Below are 26,579 nucleotides of genomic sequence, written 5' to 3' on the forward strand. Positions count from 1 at the left end.
GACCCGGTCATGCAAGCTAACGCTAACTCAACGGTGAGTTTATTACTTTCATTTCTCTGTAGCTGAGTTAGCGTTAGCTTGCATGACCGGTGTAGGTACCAGATTGATTCGGGGGCCTGCGCCTATGCTGAGATGCGTCAGAGCGTCCGCCATCTTAAATGTGGCAAATCTGCAGTTTCTCAGTCACTTAAACAGTATCAGAGGGACTTTAATCTCTGAATATACTTTGTATTCGTAGTTTTGTTTTTGTAATATTACAAGTTTATTTTTTGTATCCCTTTAGCTTCATTCTCCTGAATTTATTCTCGTTACAAATGCAGACCGCGGGCTCAATGTAGTTTGTTTGAGTGGCGTTGCCATAATGTGACGTCATCGGGAGGCGCAGGGACCATGGAGAATTTCTTCGTAAAATTGTCCGTTTACAAACCGCAATCCCGCTTTCGAATAAAACCTACACCCCGCTATAATTACTTTAGTAAGCTGTCCAGACCAATCAAAATGTTTTGCGCAATTGTGCAAACGTTAAAACAATTATGTATTGTGACGTCATCAAAAGGCGCAGGCCCCCGAGTCAATCTGGTACCTACACCGGCTCCGTCATTTCATTTATGAGTCAAACAATGCAGCCACATTATTAAAAGGAAAAAGCATTTCTTGAAAATGTGTTTTCATTTGAAATATGGTAACGATTTGCTTCCATAAATTCGTGGCAGTGGCAGCGTAGCGGCAGTTCCAGCGGCTCGTTGTGATGTCACGGCTTTAGCACCGCCTGCAGCCACCAACTTATTTAGCTTAGTTTAGTTTTGTACTTATTTTTTTATATTTTTCTTGCCGTTTTTCGGCAAATGACTTATTTATAGTACCTCTAAGTAGATTTGTTTATATGTACATATACACTCACCGGCCACTTTATTAGGTACCCCAAGCTAGTAACAGGTTGCACCCCCTTTTGCATTCAGAACTGCCTCAATTCTTGGTGGCATAGATTCAACAAGGTGCTGGAAGCATTCCTCAGGGAGTTTGGTCCATATTGACATGATGGCATCACACAGTTGCCGCAGATTTGTCGGCTGCACATCCATGATGTGAATCTCCCGTTCCACCACATCCCAAAGATGCTCTATTGGATTGAGATCTGGTGACTGTGGAGGCCATTTGAGTACAGTGAACTCATTGTCATGTTCAAGAAACCAGTCTGAGATGATTCCAGCTTTATGACATGGCGCATTATCCTGCTGAAAGTAGCCATCAGAAGTTGGGTACATTGTGGTCATAAAGGGATGGACATGGTCAGCAACAATACTCAGGTAGGCTGTGGCGTTGCAACGATGCTCAATTGGTATCAAGGGGCCCAAAGAGTGCCAAGAAAATATTCCCCACACCATGACACCACCACCACCAGCCTGAACCGTTGATACAAGGCAGGATGGATCCATGCTTTCATGTTGTAGACGCCAAATTCTGACCCTACCATCCGAATGTCGCAGCAGAAATCGAGACTCATCAGACCAGGCAACGTTTTTCCAATCTTCTATTGTCCAATTTCGATGAGCGTGTGCAAATTGTAGCCTCAGTTTCCTGTTCTTAGCTGAAAGGAGTGGCACCCGGTGTGGTCTTCTGCTGCTGTAGCCCATCTGCCTCAAAGTTCCACGTACTGTGCGTTCAGAGATGCTCTTCTGCCCACCTTGGTTGTAACGGGCGGTTATTTGAGTCACTGTTGCCCTTCTATCAGCTCGAACCAGTCTGGCCATTCTCCTCTGACCTCTGGCATCAACAAGGCATTTCCGCCCACAGAACTGCCGCTCACTGGATGTTTTTTCTTTTTCGGACCATTCTCTGTAAACCCTAGAGATGGTTGTGCGTGAAAATCCCAATAGATCAGCAGTTTCTGAAATACTCAGACCAGCCCTTCTGGCACCAACAATCATGCCACGTTCAAAGTCACTCAAATCACCTTTCTTCCCCATACTGATGCTCGCTTTGAACTGCAGGAGATTGTCTTGACCATGTCTACATGCCTAAATGCACTGAGTTGCCACCATGTGATTGGCTGCTTAGAAATTAAGTGTTAACGAGCAGTTGGACAGGTGTACCTAATAAAGTGGCCGGTGAGTGTATATTGTGATGTCATTGCTTAATATCCTGCATTAAAACTTTTATAATGTCACATTTACTTGATGGAACAAAGTATTTTATCTGCCAATAAGTGGCCTCCATAGTGGCAGCCACTATAAATAAGTAATTTACCAAAAAACGGCAAGTAAAATACAAAAAAAAGTAAAAAAAGTAAATGAAAAAATAAGCTAGTGGCTGCAGGCAGTGATTCGCCGTGCCAGTTATAAAGCCGTATCTCTCAAAATTTTCTAAACTGATAAATTTTCCATCCAGTTCATTAATTCCTCGAGATTATTCCTAAATAAATTTAGTTTTACAGTTTTGGATTTACAATGACTTTCATTTAGGATAGAATAGCATTTATTTTACATATCTAATTTCATAGCTCTATCTCTCATTTGTCTGTTAGAGATTTTTGGTCTGATTTATTAATTTCCATTTATTTAGTCTAACATTTCCAATCAGAAGTTTTCATACAGCCTACAGATTGTTTCCTTATTCAACCAAGAAGTTGGTTTCTGGCTGGAGACGCATCAAGTGAAGCAATATTTACTCAAACATTTGAGAAAAAATAAAGTTTTTAAAGGTTTATATACTGAAGGTTATGGAGCACCTGAAGGAAATATTTTATTACTGGATATCAGCCCTTCTTCCCTCTGCATGTCTCCTCTTCTCTGTAAATGATTTACCGTCGGCCATGAGCTCCAGGTCTTTGAGGTTGAAGGACCTCCTCACCATCACCCTAATCTTAGGCAGATTCCCCGGTGGCGCCGCTTCAGGGCGCTACTGCATCCACTCAGAAAAGATTTGTTAGTAAAAGTTAAAGAGGAATTAAAAGCAGAATCTGCTGGAGCTTTGGGTGAAACATCATGATGTCAGTAAAGCTGTTTCCATCTCCTCTGACTGAACTCCTCGCCTCGCTGGGTTTCACCTCCCTGAGCCGGAATCCTCCCTCCTGCAGACCCAAGTTTGAGGCTGAACTCTGAAAACTTCCCGACTCTGAGAGGAGCTGAGAGCAGACGGCATGCGGCTCCTCTGCCTGCTCGGTATGAATTCTGGAAACGGCTCCTCGCTTTGACCTCGACCTCTGCCTGCGGCCAGCGTGGGGCGCCATGACCCTGCCAGAGGCAGCGCAGGCTGAGGGGTTAAAGGTCAGCGTGTAGCGGCTCGTTAGCTCTCCAGCTGGAGGGGAAGAAGGCGGGGGAACCTTAACGAGGCATCCTGCTCGCTGCAGCACCATGTTCCAGCAGAAGAACAACTTTCTGACTACTTCTTCTTCACGGAAGCAAAATTTCTCTAAACGGAGTCACAGTTCTGCAGAACTTTACCGTCGCCATGGAGACGAGAACCTGAGGCTGTAATGGCGAGCCTTTAGGGGGGGACAGGTCAACTGGACTCATCCACAGGTGTAGATCTCAAAAGGACACCTCTGTTTCCATGACAACAGGCATGGGGGTAGGATCTTTTCCTGATGCAGAAGATAAATGATCAAAAACATTAAACTGCAAGGTGGTTACCTCACCTGCTTCAGGACAGCGAATGCAGCACAGCATCAATGCCAGATCAGTGAACGCACCACAGCCTGTTATAACAGGTCAGTGAATGCAGCACAGCAGCAATGCCAGATCAGTGAACGCACCACAGCCTGTTATAACAGGTCAGTGAATGCAGCACAGCAGCAATGTCAGGTCAGTGAATGCACCACAACCTGTTATAACAGGTCAGTGAATGCACCACAACCTGTTATAACAGGTCAGCGAATGCAGCACAGCAGCAATGTCAGGTCAATGAATGCACCACGACATCAATGTCCGGTCAGTGAATGCACCACGACATCAATGTCAGGTCAGTGAAAGCACCACAGCCTGTTATAACAGGTCAGTGAATGCACCACGGCGTCAATGTCCGGTCAGTGAATGCACCACGACATCAATGTCAGGTCAGTGAATGCACCACAGCCTGTTATAACAGGTCAGTGAATGCAGCACAGAAGCAATGTCAGGTCAGTGAATGCACCACGACATCAATGTCAGGTCAGTGAATGCACCACAGCCTGTTATAACAGGTCAGTGAATGCACCACGGCGTCAATGTCAGGTCAGTGAATGCACCACAGCCTGTTATAACAGGTCAGTGAATGCAGCACAGAAGCAATGTCAGGTCAGTGAATGCACCACAACATCAATGTCAGGTCAGTGAATGCACCACAGCCTGTTATAACAGGTCAGTGAATGCACCACGGCGTCAATGTCAGGTCAGTGAATGCACCACAATCTATTATAACAGGTCAGTGAATGCACCACGGCATCAATGTCAGGTCAGTGAATGCACCACAGCCTGTTATAACAGGTCAGTGAATGCACCACGGCATCAATGTCAGGTCAGTGAATGCACCACAGCCTGTTATAACAAGTCAGTGAACGCACCATGGCCTGTTATAACAGGTTAATGAATGCATCACAACATCTATGTCAGGTCAGTGAATGCACCACAGCCTGTAATGTCAGGTCAGTGAATGCACCACAACATCAAAGCAGGTCAGTGAATGCATCACAGCATCAAAGCAGGTCAGTGAATGCACCACAGCATCAAAGCAGGTCAGTGAATGCATCACAGCATCAAAGCAGGTCAGTGAATGCATCACAGTATCAAAGCAGGTCAGTGAATGCACCACAACATCAAAGCAGGTCAGTGAATGCACCACAGCATCAAAGCAGGTCAGTGAATGCACCACAGCACCAAAGCAGGTCAGTGAATGCATCACAGCATCAAAGCAGGTCAGTGAATGCACCACAGCATCAAAACAGGTCAGTGAATGCACCACAGCATCAAAGCAGGTCAGTGAATGCACCACAGCATCAAAGCAGGTCAGTGAATGCATCACAGCATCAAAGCAGGTCAGTGAATGCACCACAGCATCAAAGCAGGTCAGTGAATGCACCACAGCATCAAAGCAGGTCAGTGAATGCATCACAGCATCAAAGCAGGTCAGTGAATGCACCACAGCATCAAAGCAGGTCAGTGAATGCATCACAGCATCAAAGCAGGTCAGTGAATGCACCACAGCATCAAAGCAGGTCAGTGAATGCACCACAGCATCAAAGCAGGTCAGTGAATGCACCACAGCATCAAAGCAGGTCAGTGAATGCATCACTGGCTGTAATGTCAGGTGAGAGGGACAGAGGCCGGTGAAAGAACCAATCAGAGCCGTTTTTCTCGGATGTTTCCAGAAACTGCTCCACACCTGGAAACACAAACTGTTCTTTCAGTTCCAGCTTCTACTGATTCCAGAAAACTAGACGTCTTTGTCTGTGCAGCAGAAACATCTTCATTCATCTGGTGAACAGGTGAGCTCTGCTGTCGCCGTGGAAACAGACAGCCAATCTGGATCCTCAGAGAGGAGCTGCTGGTGGAAACACAGCCGCCTGTGGATCTAAGCCGGTTCCACCCTCTCATACACAGCAGCTCTTCGCTCCTGTCAGCTGTTGTCCATCAGCGAGGTCAGACTCTGCAGGTCGGAGATGCTCCCCTGATGAAGACCAGATCTGGAGGATCCTGCTGAAGATCCACTGAGTTGAACCAGATGAGTTCAGGCAGGCAAACCTCTGAACCTGCTGCTCTTCAGCAGGTTATGAACATATTCAGATCCTCTCTGTACATTTTATCACTTTTTCTTTTATACATGATGTCAAACTATTCTGAACCTTTTCATTCTTTCACTCAGAATCAGGAAGCTTCTCAATAATCACAGTCTCATGTTTTTTTAACGATGTTTTTTTTTCTCCAAGTTTTCAGTAAACTGGAATGTTTTATGTTGTTTTTTTTGCTCAGCTTAGACCTTCATCCCATAAACAATTCAGACCTTTGGTTCTGCCTTTGCTCTGAGGAACCTGCTGCAGACTGCAGCCATTTCCTCTCCAGAGGCGTCTGCAGAGCCCAGAATTCATTAACCTGAAGAGCTTTAATCACTCGTCAGACTGCAGACATTTACACTGGATTTTACTTGGAAACGCCTGCTTTTCAAGCTAATTTCATACAAGAAAATGTTTAGGGCAAATAAAAAGAAAATATTCTGATTCTTAGACATAAACGTGTGTGATGAAGGTTCTGCTCCTGCAGAAATGATGCAGACATGACAGAGGCTGAGGTTATGGTCTGGCTAGAAGGTTATAATCAGAATGGAGGAAATGACCCAGAGCAGATCTCCTTTCTGCAGGAATCTTCTGCTCCTGCAGTCAGACCAGCACTCCTACTGTACTGTGATGCTAGTTGGGGTTTAAATGAGGACAGGTTCCATCAAACAGGCAGTGATTCAGTGTTTCTCTCTGGGTCTCAGGCTGCTGCAGACCTGAGCTGCATAATAACAGGCAGCAGGCGGCTGTTTCAGCGGCGCTGCAGATAAATGTCTGAAAGCACAGGAGGCACAAACAGATGCTTCCTCTGCTGCTCTGCTCGCTTCCTTTCTTCCATTTATCGGGTTTTATTGAAAAGATGTTTATTTTATGATGTTTTATGAGATTCGTTGGAGAAATCCAAAGCTCTGATCTGGCAACTAATTTGACGACTTGATTAATTACCAGAGGGGGCGTGATGTTGCTGTCTGGTGGATCATTTCCTGGTGGGAAGCAGCGGTACTGCAGCATGTAATGTAGATCAATTACAGCTGCAGATTCCCGTTTCACAAAGCAGGTTTAACAAAGTCAGGCTCAAATCCTCAACTCTGAGATCCAGGTTTAAACTCTGGGTTTTCTGTTTCATCAAAGCTGCTGTGAGTTAATTTAATCAACTGTAACAAGGTCGATCCACTCAGAGTTGAGCACGTGTGTAACAAGGATGAAAAGCCTTAATCAGTGGAGCATCGATTACACCAGTCACCCTGACAACGGGCAACAGGAAGAATTTCATCCCACTGAAACTAGAGAAGAGAGGAAGGAGCGGACGATGTTCCTCAGATGTTCCTCAGGTTTCTGGTCTCAGGTTATTTCGGCCAAACAGGTTGGACTTCCTGGACGTTCTTCTTCTTCTTCTTCTTTTTAGATGCGTGACCAGCCTGTGGCTGATGCTGTTTTTGTATTTAACAGATTTAAATCTTTTAAAGTTAAGGGGATTGACTAAATTTTATCAGGCTGTTTTAAAATCAGTCGTCATGTTTAGATTTAGAGCGGTCCAAACGTCTGACTCTCTGGTCTGGCTGTTATAGGAACTTCTGGCTGGACGTGAGCGGCGGCGCAGGACCAGGGCTGAAGGGGCGCTGCATCGTTCCGACATGACAACGGTGGGACGGCCGGTGGACACTGCGGGACCGTCCCTCTCTGACATCGCTCTGCAGGGCTGGTGCGGCGCCTCCTGGACCTTCAGAGAGAAAAGCTGTCGGCCAATCAGAGGAGCCGCCTTCATTCGTACTGCAACAGTCAGAAACATCTGGATCCGACAAACTCCAGTGTGGGGTTAAGGGTCCTGCTCAGGGACCCAGAGTGGAGGCTGTGGGAGTTGAACTCCAAGCTCTGTGCTCTGCTTGGTCTGTTATCTTCCCCTCTTCAGTCCCCCCCCCCAGGCCGGATCACTCTGCTGCACACCTGCTCACCAGGAGAGACGGCGACGGCTGCTGGTTCTGATCCGATCGGGTCACAGCAGCCGTAACCTTCCGCCTGAGAGGAGTTTCTGGAATCAGTCGGCAGAAAGAGAAGGAACAGATTCTGATTCCTCAAAACCAAACCTTCAAACTTTGTTTAATAAAAAGTTCAGTTACTAAGAGGAGTTTTTTTTTTTTTTTTTACAAACCTTTATTGACAATAAATTCTAAATATTTTCCTTAAAGTTTCCGGGTGGATCGTCTAAATCAGTGGTCCTCCTAACTGTCAATCATTCTGGTGATATCTTTCCGTAAGGCCGTCCCACGAGCTCCGCCCCTTTTTCACTGACCGCTGGTGGAAAAATGACTAATCTTCTTTAGGAAAGTGAGCTGGTATAATTATTACACTGGAAAAATGATCTAGAAATAAGTAAAAATTTCTTAAATTAAGCGTATTTGAGCTGAAGGTGATTAAAACAAGAGATTCTAGAACAGACGTGGCTACAGCTTGATGCTAACATGTTTGCTAGCTGCCAGAATTCTTTTTTCTCATATTAAACTGAAATAAAATAAAAAAATCAGTTAAACTTTATTAATTTTTCCAGTTGCTCTACTGCTTTAGGACCTGGATCTCACAGAGCGCCAACCTGACCCATCTCTTCTCTGATTGGATGTTATATCAGTGATTGACATCAGGCTGACCAATCAGCTGAGCAGCAGATTCATTTATGTCAACAGACCTAAAAAATAACTTTTGTAGAGCAGCTTTTTCTACAATGAAAATAAAATATTATTTATTGATGCGTAAAAATGAAACTCTGTGCTTTAAAAAATGGTTAAAAATGCTAAATTAAAAGGACAGCATCTAATTATTTGGCTGAAAGTTCATCCATTAAAAAACCTTAAACTTTGATCAGGTTGCAGATAGATCTATAGAATGGCATCATCTAGATCTAGATGGTGCAGACTGGAACCGTGCAGTTGTGGACAGTGTGCTGCAGCAGGCAGACCGGCTCCCAGTGTTTCTGTTCACAGCTGAACAAAGAGAGAGGAGGCGACACGACGCGCTGAGCGTGCACGCACACACACAGGGCGCGTGCACGCTCACAGTGCACGCTCTGATGAATGCAGGGCGGGGGGGGGCGGGGGAGGGATCCTGAATGCACCTCCTGCTGCGTCTGCGTGCACGTCCTCGACACATAAAGAAAGGAGCAAAGGAAGGAGCCGGAGACCGAGAGGTAAACGCAACATCCTCTTCTTCCTCATCTGCTGCATCTTCATCACCACAGCCCCCCCCTCCTCCTCCTCCTCCTCCTCTCAGTGAAGGCATGGCCAGTCATCACAGCCACAAAGGAGACGGAGCGATGAGGAGACCTTGACAGAAGGAGGCTGCAGACTTCCAGAGAGGAAGAGGAGAGGAGGAAGAAGAGGCTGCTTCCACATTTCCGTAGGTTTTCCTGGAAGTGTCACGATGCATTTCCCACGGAGCGCCTCCATCAGTCTGTGTCCAGGTGTCTCCAGGTGTTTCATTCCTTCATATCAGCCCTCTTCCTCTCTGACTCTTCATCAGTTTGTTGTTCCTGTCTTTGTTCCTCTCGTTCTGCCGGGATGATGTTCCTCCTGAGGAGGTTTCTGGCTTTAATCCTCTGCAGTCTGCTGGTGGTTCTCCAGTAATTTTCCTCTGGGGATCTTCAGGCTCCGGTTGTCATGGTGCAGTCATGGTTTCTCTCTGTTATTCTGCTGAAGTTCCTTTGTTTTCTGGGTGATGTGGTTCTGCTGGGGTCAGTCCAGGTGGGATCATCCACCTGCCGTCACGTTCAGAGGTCTGGCTGCTCCTCTCCTCTGGTCTGTGGACATCAGGCTGGTTCTCCTGGTCCTGAAGCTTCCATCCTGTCGGGATGCCGTGACGCTTGGATCTCTGGATCAACCTTTATCTGCTGAGGTTGGACTTCCAGACGGGTTCTATCCTGCTGCTGATTCTGTTGTTGGTCCAGTTTGAGTGGATCTGGTTCCTGCTTTGGTGAGTTCAGGATCGATGCCTGCAGGAACATAAACTGTTTCCATCTGGTGGTTCTAACTGATCAGGTAGCGTCTTGTTCTGAACGGGAATATTTCTCCATCAAATTATGGCTTCGACCAACGCAAGAGGAAAAGGCCACTGAAAACATGTTAAAAAGTTAACTGTTTTTTAAATATTATTTCATTTTAACGTGGGTTAAAAAGTCAGAATTCTGACTTTTCTTCAGAATTCCGACTTTTTTCTCCAAATTCTGTCTGAATTCTGACAGCTAACAAACATGTTAGCATCCAGCTGTAGCCATGTCTGTTTTATCGCTCTTGTTTTAATCTCCTTCTGCTCTTCCATTAATCAAACAGCATCAGCAGGGGCCACTGGAAAAAATCTAAATCTAAAGTTGTTTTTTCTTAAAATAAGTGCATTTGTTCTTGGATTTAGTTGGTAAAAGAGAGACTTTGCGAATGGAACGAGACAATTTACACTTAAAATAAGAAAACACCGTAGCATTGTCTTATTTCAGGTGCATTTTATCTAATTTTCTTATTTTAAGAGTAAAAATACTCCACTATCTCATTTACCTACTCAAATTAAGCATAAATACACTTAATTTAAGACATTTTTACTTATTTTTAGATCCTTTTTCCAGTGCAGGAATGCAAAAAGTTGCCTAATTCCATCATTTTCCACCCAAACTACTCACATCTCTGCCTTCATGGCGCCCATCTACATTAAGATCTACAATTCTGAGATTAAAGTCAGAATTCTGACCTTTTTCGAATATTAAACTGCAATAAAATTCAAATATCAGTTAACTTTTTTTTTTTTCAGTGGCCCTAATCCACTGATTCAGATGTTGGTTCTGGTTTGAATGTCCTCAGGTTTCATATTAAAGTTCTTCCAGTAGATCAGGTCCAGTTTGTGTCGGCCTGCTGGGTTCTGGTTCTTCCTGTGGATCTGGGTCAGTTCTGTCCAGCTCTGGTTTAATTCATCGTTTTCTCTGCAACCGGAGAACCGGATTATTCCAGATGTTTTCAGTCGGAACCTCAGCTGACTTTTCTTGGAGGATGGTAGTCCTGATGGAGCAGACTGATGGGTCAGAACTCTGACGGTTGTTCTGTTAAACATCTTCAGGAATTAGAAGTGTTGATATTTAAGGTTTCCTGTTGATGAAGAAGGAGGATCAGGTCTGATTTTTCAGCAGAGGACATCAGTAGAGTTCAGTCCTTTCCATTCCTCCCAGCAGGAATGAAACCAGAACCGCTGAATCGGATCAATATTCGATTGATCCGATTAGAACTTTGGGTCAGACTCGGGTGCAGATCCAATCGTCGTCCCAGAGTCTAAAAGTTCAGGTTCTGCTCTTTCAGCAGAGACCCAGAGGTGGAGACATGTCCACCGTCCCTCCGTCCACCACAGAGATATGCATCTCAAAGGTGGTTCCTCTTGCAGATCCATCTGAGGTTCTTCAGGGTTCCCTCTCTATCGTCGCTTCCATACTACCAGTCTGAACCAGTTACTAACTGGTAACTTACTGGTATCACACCTGCTAATCGCTTTAGTGTGAATAAAGTAATTGCGTTCCTGACTTAGCCACGCATCTGCATGTTTTATGTGAAAGTGATGCGTTGCCTAGCAACAGTCCAGACTCCCGCTACCAACAAACGGACTGGAAACCTTTTAAGAAGCAAGTTGGAGACTTTTATAACGACGGCTGGAAAACGGTCAGAGCTGGAAATGAAAGGAGTCATCTGACGGGTGGCCTGGTTATAAATGACCGGCGAACGGCTGACCGGAGCGACCGCGGAGAAGACTGGGTTGAAAAAAAAATCCAAACCGAATTTCTTTGCTAGCTTTCATAACACCGCTAACTATCAGCTGTTGGACTTTCCTTCTTCGTCGGTTTCCTTCTTCAGGCAAAGCAACATCCTCTACAGTTTACCGGTGAAGATTCTCAGTCATCCAGGTCAGAGTCATTCTAAAAAAGTTAAAATCAATCCTCTGGACTTTGTTTCCAAGTTTGAAGACGTTTCTCTTCCATCCAGGAAGATTTTTCAATCCAAAATGTCAGAAATAGCGTTCCAGGTTTTATCCAGCAGCCCAACAAAGCCTGGTTTTAGTTTAGAAAACATGCAAATAGAAACGGATGAACGGGTCCCCCCCTTTGGAATGGGGGTTGTCTGGCTTCTTTGTTAGCCTGCAATGCCCCATACCTGTCTATGTCTCTGAAAGGTGGACATTCTTTGGAGGACCAGAATGTTCACATTTTGGACAAAGAAGACGGGTGGTTTGAGAGGGGCGTGAAGGAAACCAACCTTAAATGTTGTAGGGGTTTCATATTTAAATGTGAAATCATTCTGGCTTAAACATGTATATAAATGTACTCTTTATCAGACCATATTGTCCTAAAATTTAGAAAATTTCCTAAAATCTGTGTTTTTTTCCCGTTATCTTCTGCAGGCCAGTTAGTTCTACGTCAGCCTGAACACCTAAATTCATCCAATCATATATCAACGGTCATCTGTCAATCAAATGTTTTCGGTCATAGCATCTTGATTCATGTGTCGCAGCTAATATACGCAACGGTTGAAACCAGAATCCTTTCCTTTCCCATTGAGTTGCGTCCCAGTGTTCACGGGGATGGACGTCTGTGTCTTCGGCAGGCGTAGAGCTAACAGAACTGGCAGCGTTGCGAGGCAAGGGCTCAAACATGTACGGCTGGAAGCCTTCTACACCAAACCAAGCTTCTGCCGCCCTGGCGTCCTCTTCCACAACATCTTCGTCCCCGCTTTCCTCCTCTAAATAAAAAATGGATGACGGAGGAGACTCATCCACGACCTCCGACACTAAACTCTCCTCCTCTTGCATGTTTCCTCTGTCCATAGCGTTCCTTGACAGCGTCGTTTCTAAGTCACCAATTTAGTGCTACTTGGTCCCAATGGAATTTCCCATTGGGAACCTGCTAGCACTAAGATGCTAACTGGTTAGCAAGATGCTTCCCACAAACCGGCTACAACCAAACTGCTTACGAACTTTCCGACACAACAATCCTGCCCTCTTGATAATCGACAAATCACATTCACTTTATTCACTCGCGTAAAGTCGGGAGAATTGAAATGGAACGGCTGGAACATCCGCTTCCCTACGACTTTAACAGATTTCAGCTTTCAAAAACCTTCAATGCAGCGATATAGTTGATTCCTTCCCGCTATCATCGCAGCTCCAACCCCTTTACAGGAGAACAGAAGACCTCACCTGTTCATCCAGGCCAACAATTCCCTCTAACGCCCCCCCCCCTTTCAGAGACATAGACAGGTATGGGGCATTGCAGGCTAACAAAGAAGCCAAACTACCCCCATTCCAAAGGGGGGGACCCGTTCATCCGTTTCTATTTGCATGTTTTCTAAACTAAAACCAGGCTTTGTTGGGCTGCTGGATAAAACCTGGAACTAAACGCTATTTCTGACATTTTGGATTGAAAAATCTTCCTGGATGGAAGAGAAACGTCTTCAAACTTTGAAACAATGTCCAGTGGATTGTTTTTAAACTTTTTGGGAAATCCTTTACTCTACTGATGATATTAGCTAAACCCATTTCAACATTGACATTGCATGTTTGAGAGAAGCGTAAAAGATGTTCTTCACATTTCTCAGTTGGGGAGAACGTTTCCATCATAAACCTGTGTGGGGAACCTCCCAGTCCAGGTCAGCGGATCAGTCCAACAAACCTTCCCTGGAGCTGCAGGGGCACCTAAACCTCTCTGTGAACCCTACTCCTGCTTTTCTTCTGGATCGGACCAGAACTCTTCTCTGATTATTGGGCTGCAGGCCGGTCCGTCTCAGTGAAGCCCAACAGGTTCTGAAAAACTGATGGAGACCTGGACACCTGCTGTGCTCCTGATCCAGAATAAACTCACTTTCCTTTTCTGCTGTTGTTGCTCTTCTTCTGTCTTTGGTACCATGTGGCGCCACCCTGTGACCGGGAGCTTTGCTCCGTGAGCTGTTGATGGATGTGCTGAGTGGAGCCAAGCTGAACATCATGAGAGGAACATCTCCTCCTCCTGCAGAGTTTCACTGGCAGCTGTGTGTGTGTGCAGCAGAGCTCTGCATCATGATGGAGCAGACAGTCAGAGTGTTGGACTGAATATGAAACAGCAGGAGGCTGCTAAGAGTCTGCAGCCCGAACACACACACACCCGTCTGCCTTTTACAGACTTACTGAGGACCACACATGTTGTGTTCTGCAGTCTTTTGCAACAACAGACCCTGTCCTCAGAGGACCTGCAACTGGTCCCCACAATGTAGCATATTCCCAGGATGTTCTTTGTTGTGCAGCTTTGGGAGGAAGAAGTTCTGGAAGGACGCCATCTTTGTTCTGCAGGGATCTGAACCTCTGAACAATCCCAGTCCTCTGTTTTAATATTTCATTCGTTGTTTTTGCTCCAGTCTGTCCTGCGACTCCAAACCGACTCTTTCTCAGTGAGATTAACAGATTTTATTTTGTATTTTCCCCCAAAGCGGATGTGTTTTACTTTGTAACCGCGTCTCTCTTCCTGTCAGACCCGTGAAATTGCTGCTGAATTGCTGCGTAGTCCGACTAAATTAGACCTGTGCTCTATCTCAGTCGGAGCAACACTGCCCCCTACAGGAAATCATCCCCATTGACTTTTAATGAGCGCTAAACGCCACCGCCTCTATCACACGACTTTCTGGATGGATCGGATGAAAAATCGGATTCGGTGTTTTCTGGCCTTTTGATCCGTTCACATCTTGGAGCACGACCCTGTCTGCTGCCTTTAGGTTTTGTTGGACCTTCTACCGCGGGTCCTTCACCCGTTCCAGAATGCCATAATCTGGTCATTAGCAGAACCTGACTGCATGCTGAGTGGGTGATTCAGGTTTGTCTCTCTGGGTTTTAGTTTGGGTTCCAGCTCGGTAGGCCTTGAATCTCTGGTTCCCTTCTGATTTGCTTTTGGTCCATTTCCACGTCATCTAAGGCCTGAGCAAGCCTAGATCAGGAGCTAATCTGGGGTCTGATCCTGGGCCTCCTGGAAGGAGGATGAGGGAAGATTCGGTCAGGGAACTGGTCCCAGGAGATTAATGGACCAGCTCAAAGACTAGAACATTTTTTAAAATCCCAGTATTCCGATGTCAGAAACTACGATATTATATCGAATATCGGTCCCATATTAGCCAAAAGAATCAAATTTTATCGGCCGGTCTCTAAAATCTCTGATATCTTCATGAGGATATTTTCTGTAAGTCATTAGTTAATTTTAAATGGATCCGATGTTTGTTGTTGCTGACCTTTGTTACCTGTTTTAGAGAAAGTAGGTAAAAACATCGGGTTTGATTCTTGCCAATATCTAATAAGAAGCAGGTGGTGTGTATGGATGACCCAGTGTTCTGTCAGATGTGCAAACCCAGTCAGACCAGTATACCCATAGTCCATACCCATTTATACCTTTAGTTTTGTACTAAAAGGTATACACGCCCATCAAGGTAGTTTAAAGTATATTTTTCATGCAAAACTAAAGGGATAATAAATCTGACATCTTTCACATGTGTATTGACTGTAGGTGTGCTGGTCTGTGGAGGTGTGCTGGTCTGTGGAGGTATGCTGGTCTGTGGAGGTATGCTGGTCTGTGGAGGTGTGCTGGTCTGTGGAGGTATGCTGGTCTCTGGAGTTATGCTGGTCTGTGGAGGTATGCTGGTCTGTGGAGGTGTGCTGGTCTGTGGAGGTATGCTGGTCTCTGGAGTTATGCTGGTCTGTGGAGGTGTGCTGGTCTGTGGAGGTATGCTGGTCTCTGGAGTTATGCTGGTCTGTGGAGGTATGCTGGTCTGTGGAGGTGTGCTGGTCTGTGGAGGTGTGCTGGTCTGTGGAGGTATGCTGGTCTCTGGAGTTATGCTGGTCTGTGGAGGTATGCTGGTCTGTGGAGGTATGCTGGTCTGTGGAGGTGTGCTGGTCTGTGGAGGTGTGCTGGTCTGTGGAGGTGTGCTGGTCTGTGGAGGTGTGCTGGTCTGTGGAGGTGTGCTGGTCTGTGGAGGTGTGCTGGTCTGTGGAGTTATGCTGGTCTGTGGAGGTATGCTGGTCTGTGGAGGTGTGCTGGTCTGTGGAGGTATGCTGGTCTCTGGAGTTATGCTGGTCTGTGGAGGTATGCTGGTCTGTGGAGGTGTGCTGGTCTGTGGAGGTATGCTGGTCTGTGGAGGTGTGCTGGTCTGTGGAGGTGTGCTGGTCTGTGGAGGTATGCTGGTCTGTGGAGGTGTGCTGGTCTGTGGAGGTATGCTGGTCTCTGGAGTTATGCTGGTCTGTGGAGGTATGCTGGTCTGTGGAGGTATGCTGGTCTGTGGAGGTGTGCTGGTCTGTGGAGGTGTGCTGGTCTGTGGAGGTGTGCTGGTCTGTGGAGGTGTGCTGGTCTGTGGAGGTGTGCTGGTCTCTGGAGGTGTGCTGGTCTCTGGAGTTATGCTGGTCTGTGGAGGTGTGCTGGTCTCTGGAGTTATGCTGGTCTGTGGAGGTGTGCTGGTCTGTGGAGGTGTGCTGGTCTGTGGAGGTATGCTGGTCTGTGGAGGTGTGCTGGTCTGTGGAGGTGTGCTGGTCTGTGGAGGTGTGCTGGTCTGACAGAACACCGGCTTCAGCTCAGGGAGGAGCCAGAGGGTTTAGGGATAGACCATCTTCTCATTTCCTGGTTAGTCTGACAGTGGCTGAATCATTAGATATCAGATGAGGTTCTGGATGATGCCATGTTGCAGCATCAGGAAATGATTCCCGATGATCTCTGGGAAAGCAGGATGCTGTCAGTCATCCTCAACCACTGATGGATCAGGAAGCCTTGCTGAAGCAGTGACAGGTCACCAGGTCTTCCAGAAAAAGTATCTTAACTTTCTTTCTGACAGACAGTTTTTTCTCTCTTCAGGCCATGACTGTGGAGGACGGCGTGTGAAACATCATTTGGTGCGAAGAGTCCTCAGCATCAGGACCAGCAGCAGATTGAGGACGGGCCGAGCTAAAGTTCCAGCCAGGTAAGGACCCACAGAGCAGCGCTCTGGGAACTGCATGTCCTCAGGTCTCCTGCTTCTCTCTGGCTTTAATCACCTCACCTGTAGTCTCATCATCGTCTGCACAGTTCTCGTTTCGCTGTTGGCCATCAGTCAGTTTATGGAAAAGATTATAAAATGGGTTTGTCATGTTTTTCAGATGGAGGCTAATGTGGTTGAGAAACGCCATCGTACTCGGTCCAAAGGAATCAGAGGTACGGGAATCAGTCTGATGACCCCCCTCCCCGCTGAATCCAAACATTTGCTCATAAAGATGTGCTGCCGGTATAACCAGTCTATACCTGTAGTTGGTTTATTTAATAACTGGGTTGGCTTCTCACCACAGATATTATTTTTTCACTGTTAAACATCAAGAACCTCTGCTGACAGTAAGAATTTCTTCATAAGATTTTAGTTCCTGTTACTGAGCTGTTAGTTCCTGTTATTGAGCTGCTAGTTCCTGTTACTTAGCTGTTAGTTCCAGTTACTGAACTGTTAGTTCCTCTTACTTAGCTGTTAGTTCCTGTTACTGAACTGTTACTTCCTGTTACTGAGCTGTTAGTTCCTCTTACTTAGCTGTTACTTCCAGTTACTGAACTGTTAGTTCCTGTAACTGAGCTGTTAGTTCCTGTTACTGAGCTGTTAGTTCCTGTTACTGAGCTGTTAGTTCCTGTTACTGAACTGTTACTGAGCTGTAAGTTCCAGTTACTAACTGTAAGTTCCAGTTACTGAGCTGTTAATTAGCTGTTAGTTCCTGTAACTGAGCTGTTAGTTCCTGTTACTTAGCTGTTAGTTCCAGTTACTGAACTGTTAGTTCCTCTTACTTAGCTGTTAGTTCCTGTTACTGAACTGTTACTTCCTGTTACTGAGCTGTTAGTTCCTCTTACTTAGCTGTTACTTCCAGTTACTGAACTGTTAGTTCCTGTAACTGAGCTGTTAGTTCCTGTTACTGAGCTGTTAGTTCCTGTTACTGAGCTGTTAGTTCCTGTTACTGAACTGTTACTGAGCTGTAAGTTCCAGTTACTAACTGTAAGTTCCAGTTACTGAGCTGTTACTGAGCTGTTAGTTCCAGTTACTGAGCTGTAAGTTCCAGTTACTGAGCTGTTAGTTCCTGTTACTGAGCTGTAAGTTCCAGTTACTGAGCTGTTAGTTCCTATTACTGAGCTGTAAGTTCCTGGTACTAAGCTTTTAGTTCCTGTTATTTAGCTGTTAGCTCCTGGTACTGAGCTGTTAGTTCCTGTTACGGAGCTGTTTGTTCATGTTACTGAGCTGTTAGTTCCTGAGCTGTTAGTTCCTGTAACTGAGCTGTTAGTTCGTCTTACTTAGCTGTTAGTTCCTGTTACTGAGCTGTAAGTTCCAGTTACTGAGCTGTAAGTTCCAGTTACTGAGCTGTAAGTTCCAGTTACTGAGCTGTTAGTTCCTGTAACTGAGCTGTTAGTTCCTCTTACTTAGCTGTTAGTTCCTGTTACGGAGCTGTTACTGAGCTGTCAGTTCCAGTTACTGAGCTGTTAGTTCCTGTTACTGAGCTGTTAGTTATTGTAACTGAGCTGTTACTGAGCTGTAAGTTCCTGGTACTAAGCTTTTAGTTCCTGTTATTTAGCTGTTAGTTCCTGTAACCGAGCTGTTAGTTCCTGTTACGGAGCTTTTAGTTCCTGTTACTCATCTGTTAGTTCCAGTTACTGAGCTGTTAGTTCCTGTTACTGAGCTGTTAGTTCCAGTTACTGAGCTGTTAGTTCCTGTTACTGAGCTGTTAGTTCCAGTTACTGAGCTGTTAGTTCCTGTTACTGAGCTGTTAGTTCCAGTTACTGAGCTGTTAGTTCCTGTTACTGAGCTGTTAGTTCCAGTTACTGAGCTGTTAGTTCCTGTTACTGAGCTGTTAGTTCCAGTTACTGAGCTGTTAGTTCCTGTTACTGAGCTGTTAGTTCCTGTTATTTAGCTGTTAGTTCCTGTAACTGAGCTGTTAGTTCCAGTTACTGAGCTGTTAGTTCCTGTTACTGAGCTGTTAGTTCCAGTTACTGAGCTGTTAGTTCCTGTTAATTAGCTGTTAGTTCCTATAACTGAGCTGTTAGTTCCTGTAACTGAGCTGTTAGTTCCAGTTACTGAGCTGTTAGTTCCTGTTACTGAGCTTTTAGTTCCAATTACTGAGCTGTTAGTTCCAGTTACTGAGCTGTTAGTTCCTGTTACTGAGCTGTTAGTTCCAGTTACTGAGCTGTTAGTTCCTGTTACTGAGCTGTTAGTTCCTGTTACTCAGCTGTTAGTTCCTGTTACTCAGCTGTTAGTTCCAGTTACTCAGCTGTTAGTTCCTGTTACTCAGCTGTTAGTTCCTGTAACTGAGCTGTTAGTTCCAGTTACTGAGCTGTTAGTTCCAGTTACTGAGCTGTTAGTTCCTGTTACTGAGCTTTTAGTTCCAGTTACTGAGCTGTTAGTTCCAGTTACTGAGCTGTTAGTTCCTGTTACTGAGCTGTTAGTTCCTGTTACTGAGCTGTTAGTTCCAGTTACTGAGCTGTTAGTTCCAGTTACTGAGCTGTTAGTTCCAGTTACTGAGCTGTTAGTTCCTGTTACTGAGCTGTTAGTTCCAGTTACTGAGCTGTTAGTTCCTGTTACTGAGCTGTTAGTTCCTGTTACTCAGCTGTTAGTTCCTGTTACTCAGCTGTTAGTTCCAGTTACTGAGCTGTTAGTTCCTGTTACTCAGCTGTTAGTTCCAGTTACTGAGCTGTTAGTTCCTGTTACTGAGCTGTTAGTTCCAGTTACTGAGCTGTTAGTTCCTGTTAATTAGCTGTTAGTTCCTGTAACTGAGCTGTTAGTTCCTGTAACTGAGCTGTTAGTTCCAGTTACTGAGCTGTTAGTTCCAGTTACTGAGCTGTTAGTTCCAGTTACTGAGCTGTTAGTTCCTGTTACTGAGCTTTTATTTCCAGTTACTGAGCTGTTAGTTCCAGTTACTGAGCTGTTAGTTCCTGTTACTGAGCTGTTAGTTCCAGTTACTGAGCTGTTAGTTCCAGTTACTGAGCTGTTAGTTTCTGTTACTCAGCTGTTAGTTCCTGTTACTCAGCTGTTAGTTCCTGTTACTGAGCTGTTAGTTCCTGTTACTGAGCTGTTAGTTCCTGTTACTGAGCTGTTAGTTTCTGTTACTCAGCTGTTAGTTCCTGTTACTCAGCTGTTAGTTCCTGTTACTGAGCTGTTAGTTCCTGTTACTGAGCTGTTAGTTCCAGTTACTGAGCTGTTAGTTCCAGTTACTGAGCTGTTAGTTTCTGTTACTCAGCTGTTAGTTCCTGTTACTCAGCTGTTAGTTCCTGTTACTCAGCTGTTAGTTCCTGGTACTGATCTGTTAGTTCCTCTTACTGAGCTGTTAGTTCCTGTTACTGAGCTGTTAGTTCCTGTTATTTAGCTGTTAGTTCCTGTAACTGAGCTGTTAGTTCCAGTTACTGAGCTGTTAGTTCCTGTTACTGAGCTGTTAGTTCCAGTTACTGAGCTGTTAGTTCCTGTTAATTAGCTGTTAGTTCCTATAACTGAGCTGTTAGTTCCTGTAACTGAGCTGTTAGTTCCAGTTACTGAGCTGTTAGTTCCTGTTACTGAGCTTTTAGTTCCAATTACTGAGCTGTTAGTTCCAGTTACTGAGCTGTTAGTTCCTGTTACTGAGCTGTTAGTTCCAGTTACTGAGCTGTTAGTTCCTGTTACTGAGCTGTTAGTTCCTGTTACTCAGCTGTTAGTTCCTGTTACTCAGCTGTTAGTTCCAGTTACTCAGCTGTTAGTTCCTGTTACTCAGCTGTTAGTTCCTGTAACTGAGCTGTTAGTTCCAGTTACTGAGCTGTTAGTTCCAGTTACTGAGCTGTTAGTTCCTGTTACTGAGCTTTTAGTTCCAGTTACTGAGCTGTTAGTTCCAGTTACTGAGCTGTTAGTTCCTGTTACTGAGCTGTTAGTTCCTGTTACTGAGCTGTTAGTTCCAGTTACTGAGCTGTTAGTTCCAGTTACTGAGCTGTTAGTTCCAGTTACTGAGCTGTTAGTTCCTGTTACTGAGCTGTTAGTTCCAGTTACTGAGCTGTTAGTTCCTGTTACTGAGCTGTTAGTTCCTGTTACTCAGCTGTTAGTTCCTGTTACTCAGCTGTTAGTTCCAGTTACTGAGCTGTTAGTTCCTGTTACTCAGCTGTTAGTTCCAGTTACTGAGCTGTTAGTTCCTGTTACTGAGCTGTTAGTTCCAGTTACTGAGCTGTTAGTTCCTGTTAATTAGCTGTTAGTTCCTGTAACTGAGCTGTTAGTTCCTGTAACTGAGCTGTTAGTTCCAGTTACTGAGCTGTTAGTTCCAGTTACTGAGCTGTTAGTTCCAGTTACTGAGCTGTTAGTTCCAGTTACTGAGCTGTTAGTTCCTGTAACTGAGCTGTTAGTTCCAGTTACTGAGCTGTTAGTTCCAGTTACTGAGCTGTTAGTTCCTGTTACTGAGCTGTTAGTTCCTGTAACTGAGCTGTTAGTTCCAGTTACTGAGCTGTTAGTTCCTGTAACTGAGCTGTTAGTTCCAGTTACTGAGCTGTTAGTTCCAGTTACTGAGCTGTTAGTTCCTGTAACTGAGCTGTTAGTTCCAGTTACTGAGCTGTTAGTTCCTGTAACTGAGCTGTTAGTTCCAGTTACTGAGCTGTTAGTTCCAGTTACTGAGCTGTTAGTTCCTGTAACTGAGCTGTTAGTTCCAGTTACTGAGCTGTTAGTTCCAGTTACTGAGCTGTTAGTTCCAGTTACTGAGCTGTTAGTTCCAGTTACTGAGCTGTTAGTTCCTGTAACTGAGCTGTTAGTTCCAGTTACTGAGCTGTTAGTTCCTGTTAATTAGCTGTTAGTTCCTGTAACTGAGCTGTTAGTTCCTGTAACTGAGCTGTTAGTTCCTGTAACTGAGCTGTTAGTTCCAGTTACTGAGCTGTTAGTTCCAGTTACTGAGCTGTTAGTTCCAGTTACTGAGCTGTTAGTTCCTGTTACTGAGCTTTTATTTCCAGTTACTGAGCTGTTAGTTCCAGTTACTGAGCTGTTAGTTCCTGTTACTGAGCTGTTAGTTCCAGTTACTGAGCTGTTAGTTCCAGTTACTGAGCTGTTAGTTTCTGTTACTCAGCTGTTAGTTCCTGTTACTCAGCTGTTAGTTCCTGTTACTGAGCTGTTAGTTCCTGTTACTGAGCTGTTAGTTCCTGTTACTGAGCTGTTAGTTTCTGTTACTCAGCTGTTAGTTCCTGTTACTCAGCTGTTAGTTCCTGTTACTGAGCTGTTAGTTCCTGTTACTGAGCTGTTAGTTCCAGTTACTGAGCTGTTAGTTCCAGTTACTGAGCTGTTAGTTTCTGTTACTCAGCTGTTAGTTCCTGTTACTCAGCTGTTAGTTCCTGTTACTCAGCTGTTAGTTCCTGGTACTGATCTGTTAGTTCCTCTTACTGAGCTGTTAGTTCCTGTTACTGAGCTGTTAGTTCCTGTTACTCAGCTGTTAGTTACTTTCTTTATTGACCGTTGGATATCTCTTAGGTTAACTGATGCTTTAATCATGACTTTCTCTGTTTATCTGAAGCTGCTGTGGAAGCAGTGACACAGGAGCTGTTCAGGTAAGGAAGCTTCTGCTGATCTCCATCACTGTTTGTCATCTCTGTATTGTTTGATTGTCCAACTCATTGTAGACCATGCCACCTAGATCTGCATCTATATTTGGGTGGTTTCATCCACTGTGGTCACCCATCTGGTCCAGATGATCTAAGCAGAATAAAGCTGCATCTTCGCTGAGGCAGAGTTCTTGCTCCTCTAAAGAACAATAACAGAAACATTTTCAGTAATCCTCCATGTTTGATCTTCTCTAAACCTCAGCCAGCTACGTTGGGGCGCCTCGCATGAAGTCAGAGTTTCTGCTTCACTTCTTCCCATTTATCATCAGCTGACAGACATCGGTGTGTGCAGCAGATTAAAGCTGATCCCGGTTTGATCCGGGTCAGCGCTTCACTGTAAACAACATATTCTGTTTGAGCTGCAATCAAATGAGCGGGGAACCGGTTAGAGCAGCAGTCGCTGCAGTCATCATCTGGATCGGTTGGTTTCTAATAACATCAGAAAGGGTTTGTTTCTGAGAAAAACTAAAGCTGTTTCTGTGAGTGTTTGCAGAAAGCAGCAGTTTGTTACGGGACTCGGCTCCTGATGTTTACAGATGTTTCAGACCTTTTCTCCCTCTATTATCGAAGTGATTATTTTCCGACTCCTGATGTTTGTTGTGTCTTTCCTCCTCAGCTGTCCCACCCCCGGATGTGACGGCAGCGGCCATGTCAGCGGGAAGTACGCCAGACACCGCAGGTACTTTTCCATCATTCGTAATCTTCATACATCCTTTAACTGGAGTTTAAATGAAGAACGGCCGTCTGGGTTGGATTATGTTTGGTCACGTTGCTCCTGGTAAAGAAGGTTCTGTGGAGCTGAGATTCAGCCCCATGCTGCGTCTTGCTTTGTGTAGTAAACAGGGCTTAATGAGGGGCAGTTAGCCTCTCAGGGTCACCTCCTGATCAGGAATCTTAAGGTCAGGAGAACATCAAACAGGTGGGACAGTCAGTCCATTCAATTCTATTCAGTTTATTTCTATAGCTCCAATTCACATCATCTCAGGTCACTTTCCAGTTCACCAGATCATCCAGTCAGATTGATTCAAAGTTTTCTATCTAAGGAAAACCAGCTGATTGCATCGACTCATTGACTCTTCAGCAATCCCTCACACTAAGCATGCTTGTAGCGACAGTGGAGAGGAAAAACTCCCTTTGAATAGGAAGAAACCTCCAGCAGAACCAGGCTCAGTGTGAGCGGCCATCTGCTGAGGCCCACTGGGGTTCAAGGAGACAGAAGCAGACATAGAAAAAGAAGCATAGATACAAAAGGCGTCCAGGAAACACACAGCCAGGCAGACGAGCTCCGAGCCAGCTCCCATGTCAGAGGATGAAGAGAGCACATCCAGTTAGTCACAGTCAGAGAAACAGGACTACACTGGAAAACAGGCCAAGCTCCAACATCTAGAAACAAAGGTGTTGATGGCAGCAGCACAGCTGATATTTCTCTCCAGGATGGAGTCACAGCCAAACAGGAACAGACCAGATGAAGCTACTATGAGAAAAAGCAGAGAGAGCAGAACGTTAGAGATTGAACTAACAGATTCTGCAGAGTGGGAGAATAGAGATAGAATGAAGCAGAATGATGAAAAAGGGGTCCCTATGTCCTCCAGCAGTCTAAGCCTATAGCAGCAGAACTATAGAGATAGCTCAGGATAACCTGAGCCACTCTAACTAGAAGCTTTATCAAAAAGGAAAGTTTTAAGCCTAGCCTTAAAAGTAGACAGGGTGTCTGCCTCACGGACTAAAACTGGTAGTTGGTTCAGCTATCCAGAGGTGTTGGTGGATAAATCCTGCTGTTAAAGCAGAGCTATGAATCGAATTACCAGAACCTTGAGCACTGCTGATGTGCAAACAAGGGAGTTCTTCTTCCTCCAGGTTGACGAGAGCAACCAGCGCCATCTCTCAGCGGTGAGTCCGACGTTCAACTTTTAAATCCTGCAGTTTCATCGTACATTTTGAGCTGTATCTGTGTGCAGCGATTGAAAATGTTTTCACAGCTTTGCAATCATATAGTAAATATTTCACACTACATAATGAAGTTATAAAACCAAAACACAATCCAATATAAAAGTCTTTTTACTGTTCATCTTATAAACAGCAGCTAGTTCTTGCTTCAGATCAAATACATCATCATCTAAAACTAGGGATGCACGATATTGGGATTTTGGCCGATATCCGATATGCCGATATTTTAAAACTCATGTAGCCGATAACCGATATCGATACCGATGTTAAAGCTGGACAAAAATAAGTAGTCATTGAAAATAGCAGTTTTGTTATCCATTTCTGACACTTTGAAAAATAATATACTCAAATATATTTTCATACGCTGATATCAAATAGATTTTTAAAAACGCGGTATCGATCTATTATACTTTCAAAATCTGGTGAAATTTCATCGTTCTGTTACAAACTCTCGTGATATTTTGCAAATTCTTGTGAGATTTTGTTAGTAAAATAGATCGATACCGCGTCAATATATCAACATATAAAAATATGGCAACATTTGGTGAATTTCCGGGGGATTTCGTAGCATAACGATGACATATAGCAATATTTCATTAGTAAAAGAGATTGATATGGTGTTTTTAAATGGCAATATATCAGCATATGAAGATATTGGGATATTTTAATGGATCAATATTTTTTCCCTCGTCTTTAGAAGTTTTTAAGTCTGTAAAAAAGAAGTTTTTGAGGAAGAAGAAGAAGTATTTTTTTTTTTTTTTAGACTTTAGAAACTCAGAAGCTGATCAAATATCGGGTTAAATATCGGTGGGGTGGCCGATGTCCGATATTCAGTTTTAAGGCCGATGCCGATAGGGGGCCGATTATATCGTGCATCATCATCTAAACCTGTAGAGAAGATCCTCCTGTTATGAGCCACATTCTTAAAAGATGGACTAAAATCCATACTAAAAATATTTGTTAAATAAAAATCAGAGAATGTGAATGCTTCCTTACCTGCATCCTAACCAGCCTCATGTTCAGCAGATCTACTGGGAGGAGTCCAAACGCACCAGAGATGGACAATCTGCCCACTTCTATCAACATCTACAACAAATGGATTAAAAAACATGAGTTCATACTACGTCTAATTTAGTTTTGGTATTAATCAAATTTTTTTGAACAGGATCATTATTCAATGAAGTTAATCTATGATTAAAGTTCATTATACAGTGAAATTTAATATCAACCTTTCCTTGGAAATGGAAATCTACGGCCTTACTTTGTTCTAAGCCAACGTCTGTAAATGATGGTTGATTTTTTTTCATGTGATGTTTTCTAACTTCCTGCTGAAACCAAACATGGTGGAAAATCTCCTTAATCTGTGGTTCAATCAAGGCTGCAGAGGCGTAAACTCCAGCGACTTTTGACCATCTGACCTTAGGAGCTATTGATGTCTGAGTGATGCATGTTTTCTCGATCTGAGCCGTGAGGAGGAGCTGCTGTGTAGGAGGGGGCCCTCAGGGGCCCCACAGTCCAGGCCTACAGAGCTTTGAGATAACGAGAAGCTCAGAGGCATGATGGATCCAGAGAGGCTCCCACCTTCTAAAGAAGGCTGAAGACACTTTTACTCTTCCTTAATGAGTTGGAACCTCACAGTAACTCAGAGTTTCTAGAGAAATCCAACGACGGATCTTTTAACTGGACCAAAGTGAGCTTTCCTGGTTCTACTGGAGTCTGTCAGCCAATCAGATGGCAGCGTTATCAGGTCTGGGTGGGAAGACCTGCTTAGGATGGAGGGGGTTTACAGAACTTGAAATATAGCGTGAACGTCGGTACCAGACCGGCTGACCGAATGTTTTAGAACCGACTGATCTGATGGGATCTTTTTTACAGAACCAACTATCAGCTTGACAGAAAATTGGTTAAAAAGAGAAAAAAAATTTTTTTTTGTTTCAAGACAATTATTCTTATTGCCACATTGCCAGCCAGGACACTGTAAAGAAAACAAATAAAACATGAATAATTGTCTTGATGCCAAAAAGAGATTTTACTTTCACAAATGGAGCAGTACGGCTATCGCCATAGCGATCCGCTTGATTAATGCGTATAAATAGCTTTATTATAATTAATGCAGAGAATATTACAGATTATACGGACGCTGCAATGTAAGTAGAGCAGAAAAGGAAAAACAGAAAAAAGGAGAAAAGATGAAAGAAAGAGGAGATAAAAGGAAGATAACGATAAAACATCCTCAGTCTGCTTCATCGCCTGCAAAGAGATGGAAACAGAACAGCACAACCA

The 26,579-nt window shown here is 44.4% G+C and overlaps 1 protein-coding gene across 5 annotated transcripts in view; it reads left to right on the forward strand.

Moving 5' to 3' along the window:
* Nucleotides 1-8,784: 8,784 nt before the first annotated feature.
* myt1la (myelin transcription factor 1-like, a) overlaps nt 8,785-26,579 on the forward strand; it is a 53,677-nt gene continuing 35,882 nt past the window's right edge. For 2 of the 5 annotated variants that reach the window (XM_038305370.1, XM_038305375.1), the window contains exons 1-5: nt 8,988-9,133; nt 16,614-16,719; nt 16,895-16,949; nt 22,262-22,295; nt 22,966-23,028. In XM_038305370.1, coding sequence (XP_038161298.1) covers nt 16,895-16,949; nt 22,262-22,295; nt 22,966-23,028 — 152 coding nt within the window. In that variant the 5' untranslated portion in view covers nt 8,988-9,133; nt 16,614-16,719. Of the gene's footprint in view, nt 8,925-8,987; nt 9,208-11,608; nt 11,667-16,613; nt 16,720-16,894; nt 16,950-22,261; nt 22,296-22,965; nt 23,029-26,579 lie in introns of those variants that run through there. The other 3 variants (XM_038305371.1, XM_038305372.1, XM_038305374.1) reach the window with 3 other exon arrangements.

This window comes from Cyprinodon tularosa, unplaced genomic scaffold (assembly GCF_016077235.1).
Source record: "Cyprinodon tularosa strain WSP-4 unplaced genomic scaffold, ASM1607723v1 ctg557, whole genome shotgun sequence".
NCBI lineage: Eukaryota > Metazoa > Chordata > Actinopteri > Cyprinodontiformes > Cyprinodontidae > Cyprinodon > Cyprinodon tularosa.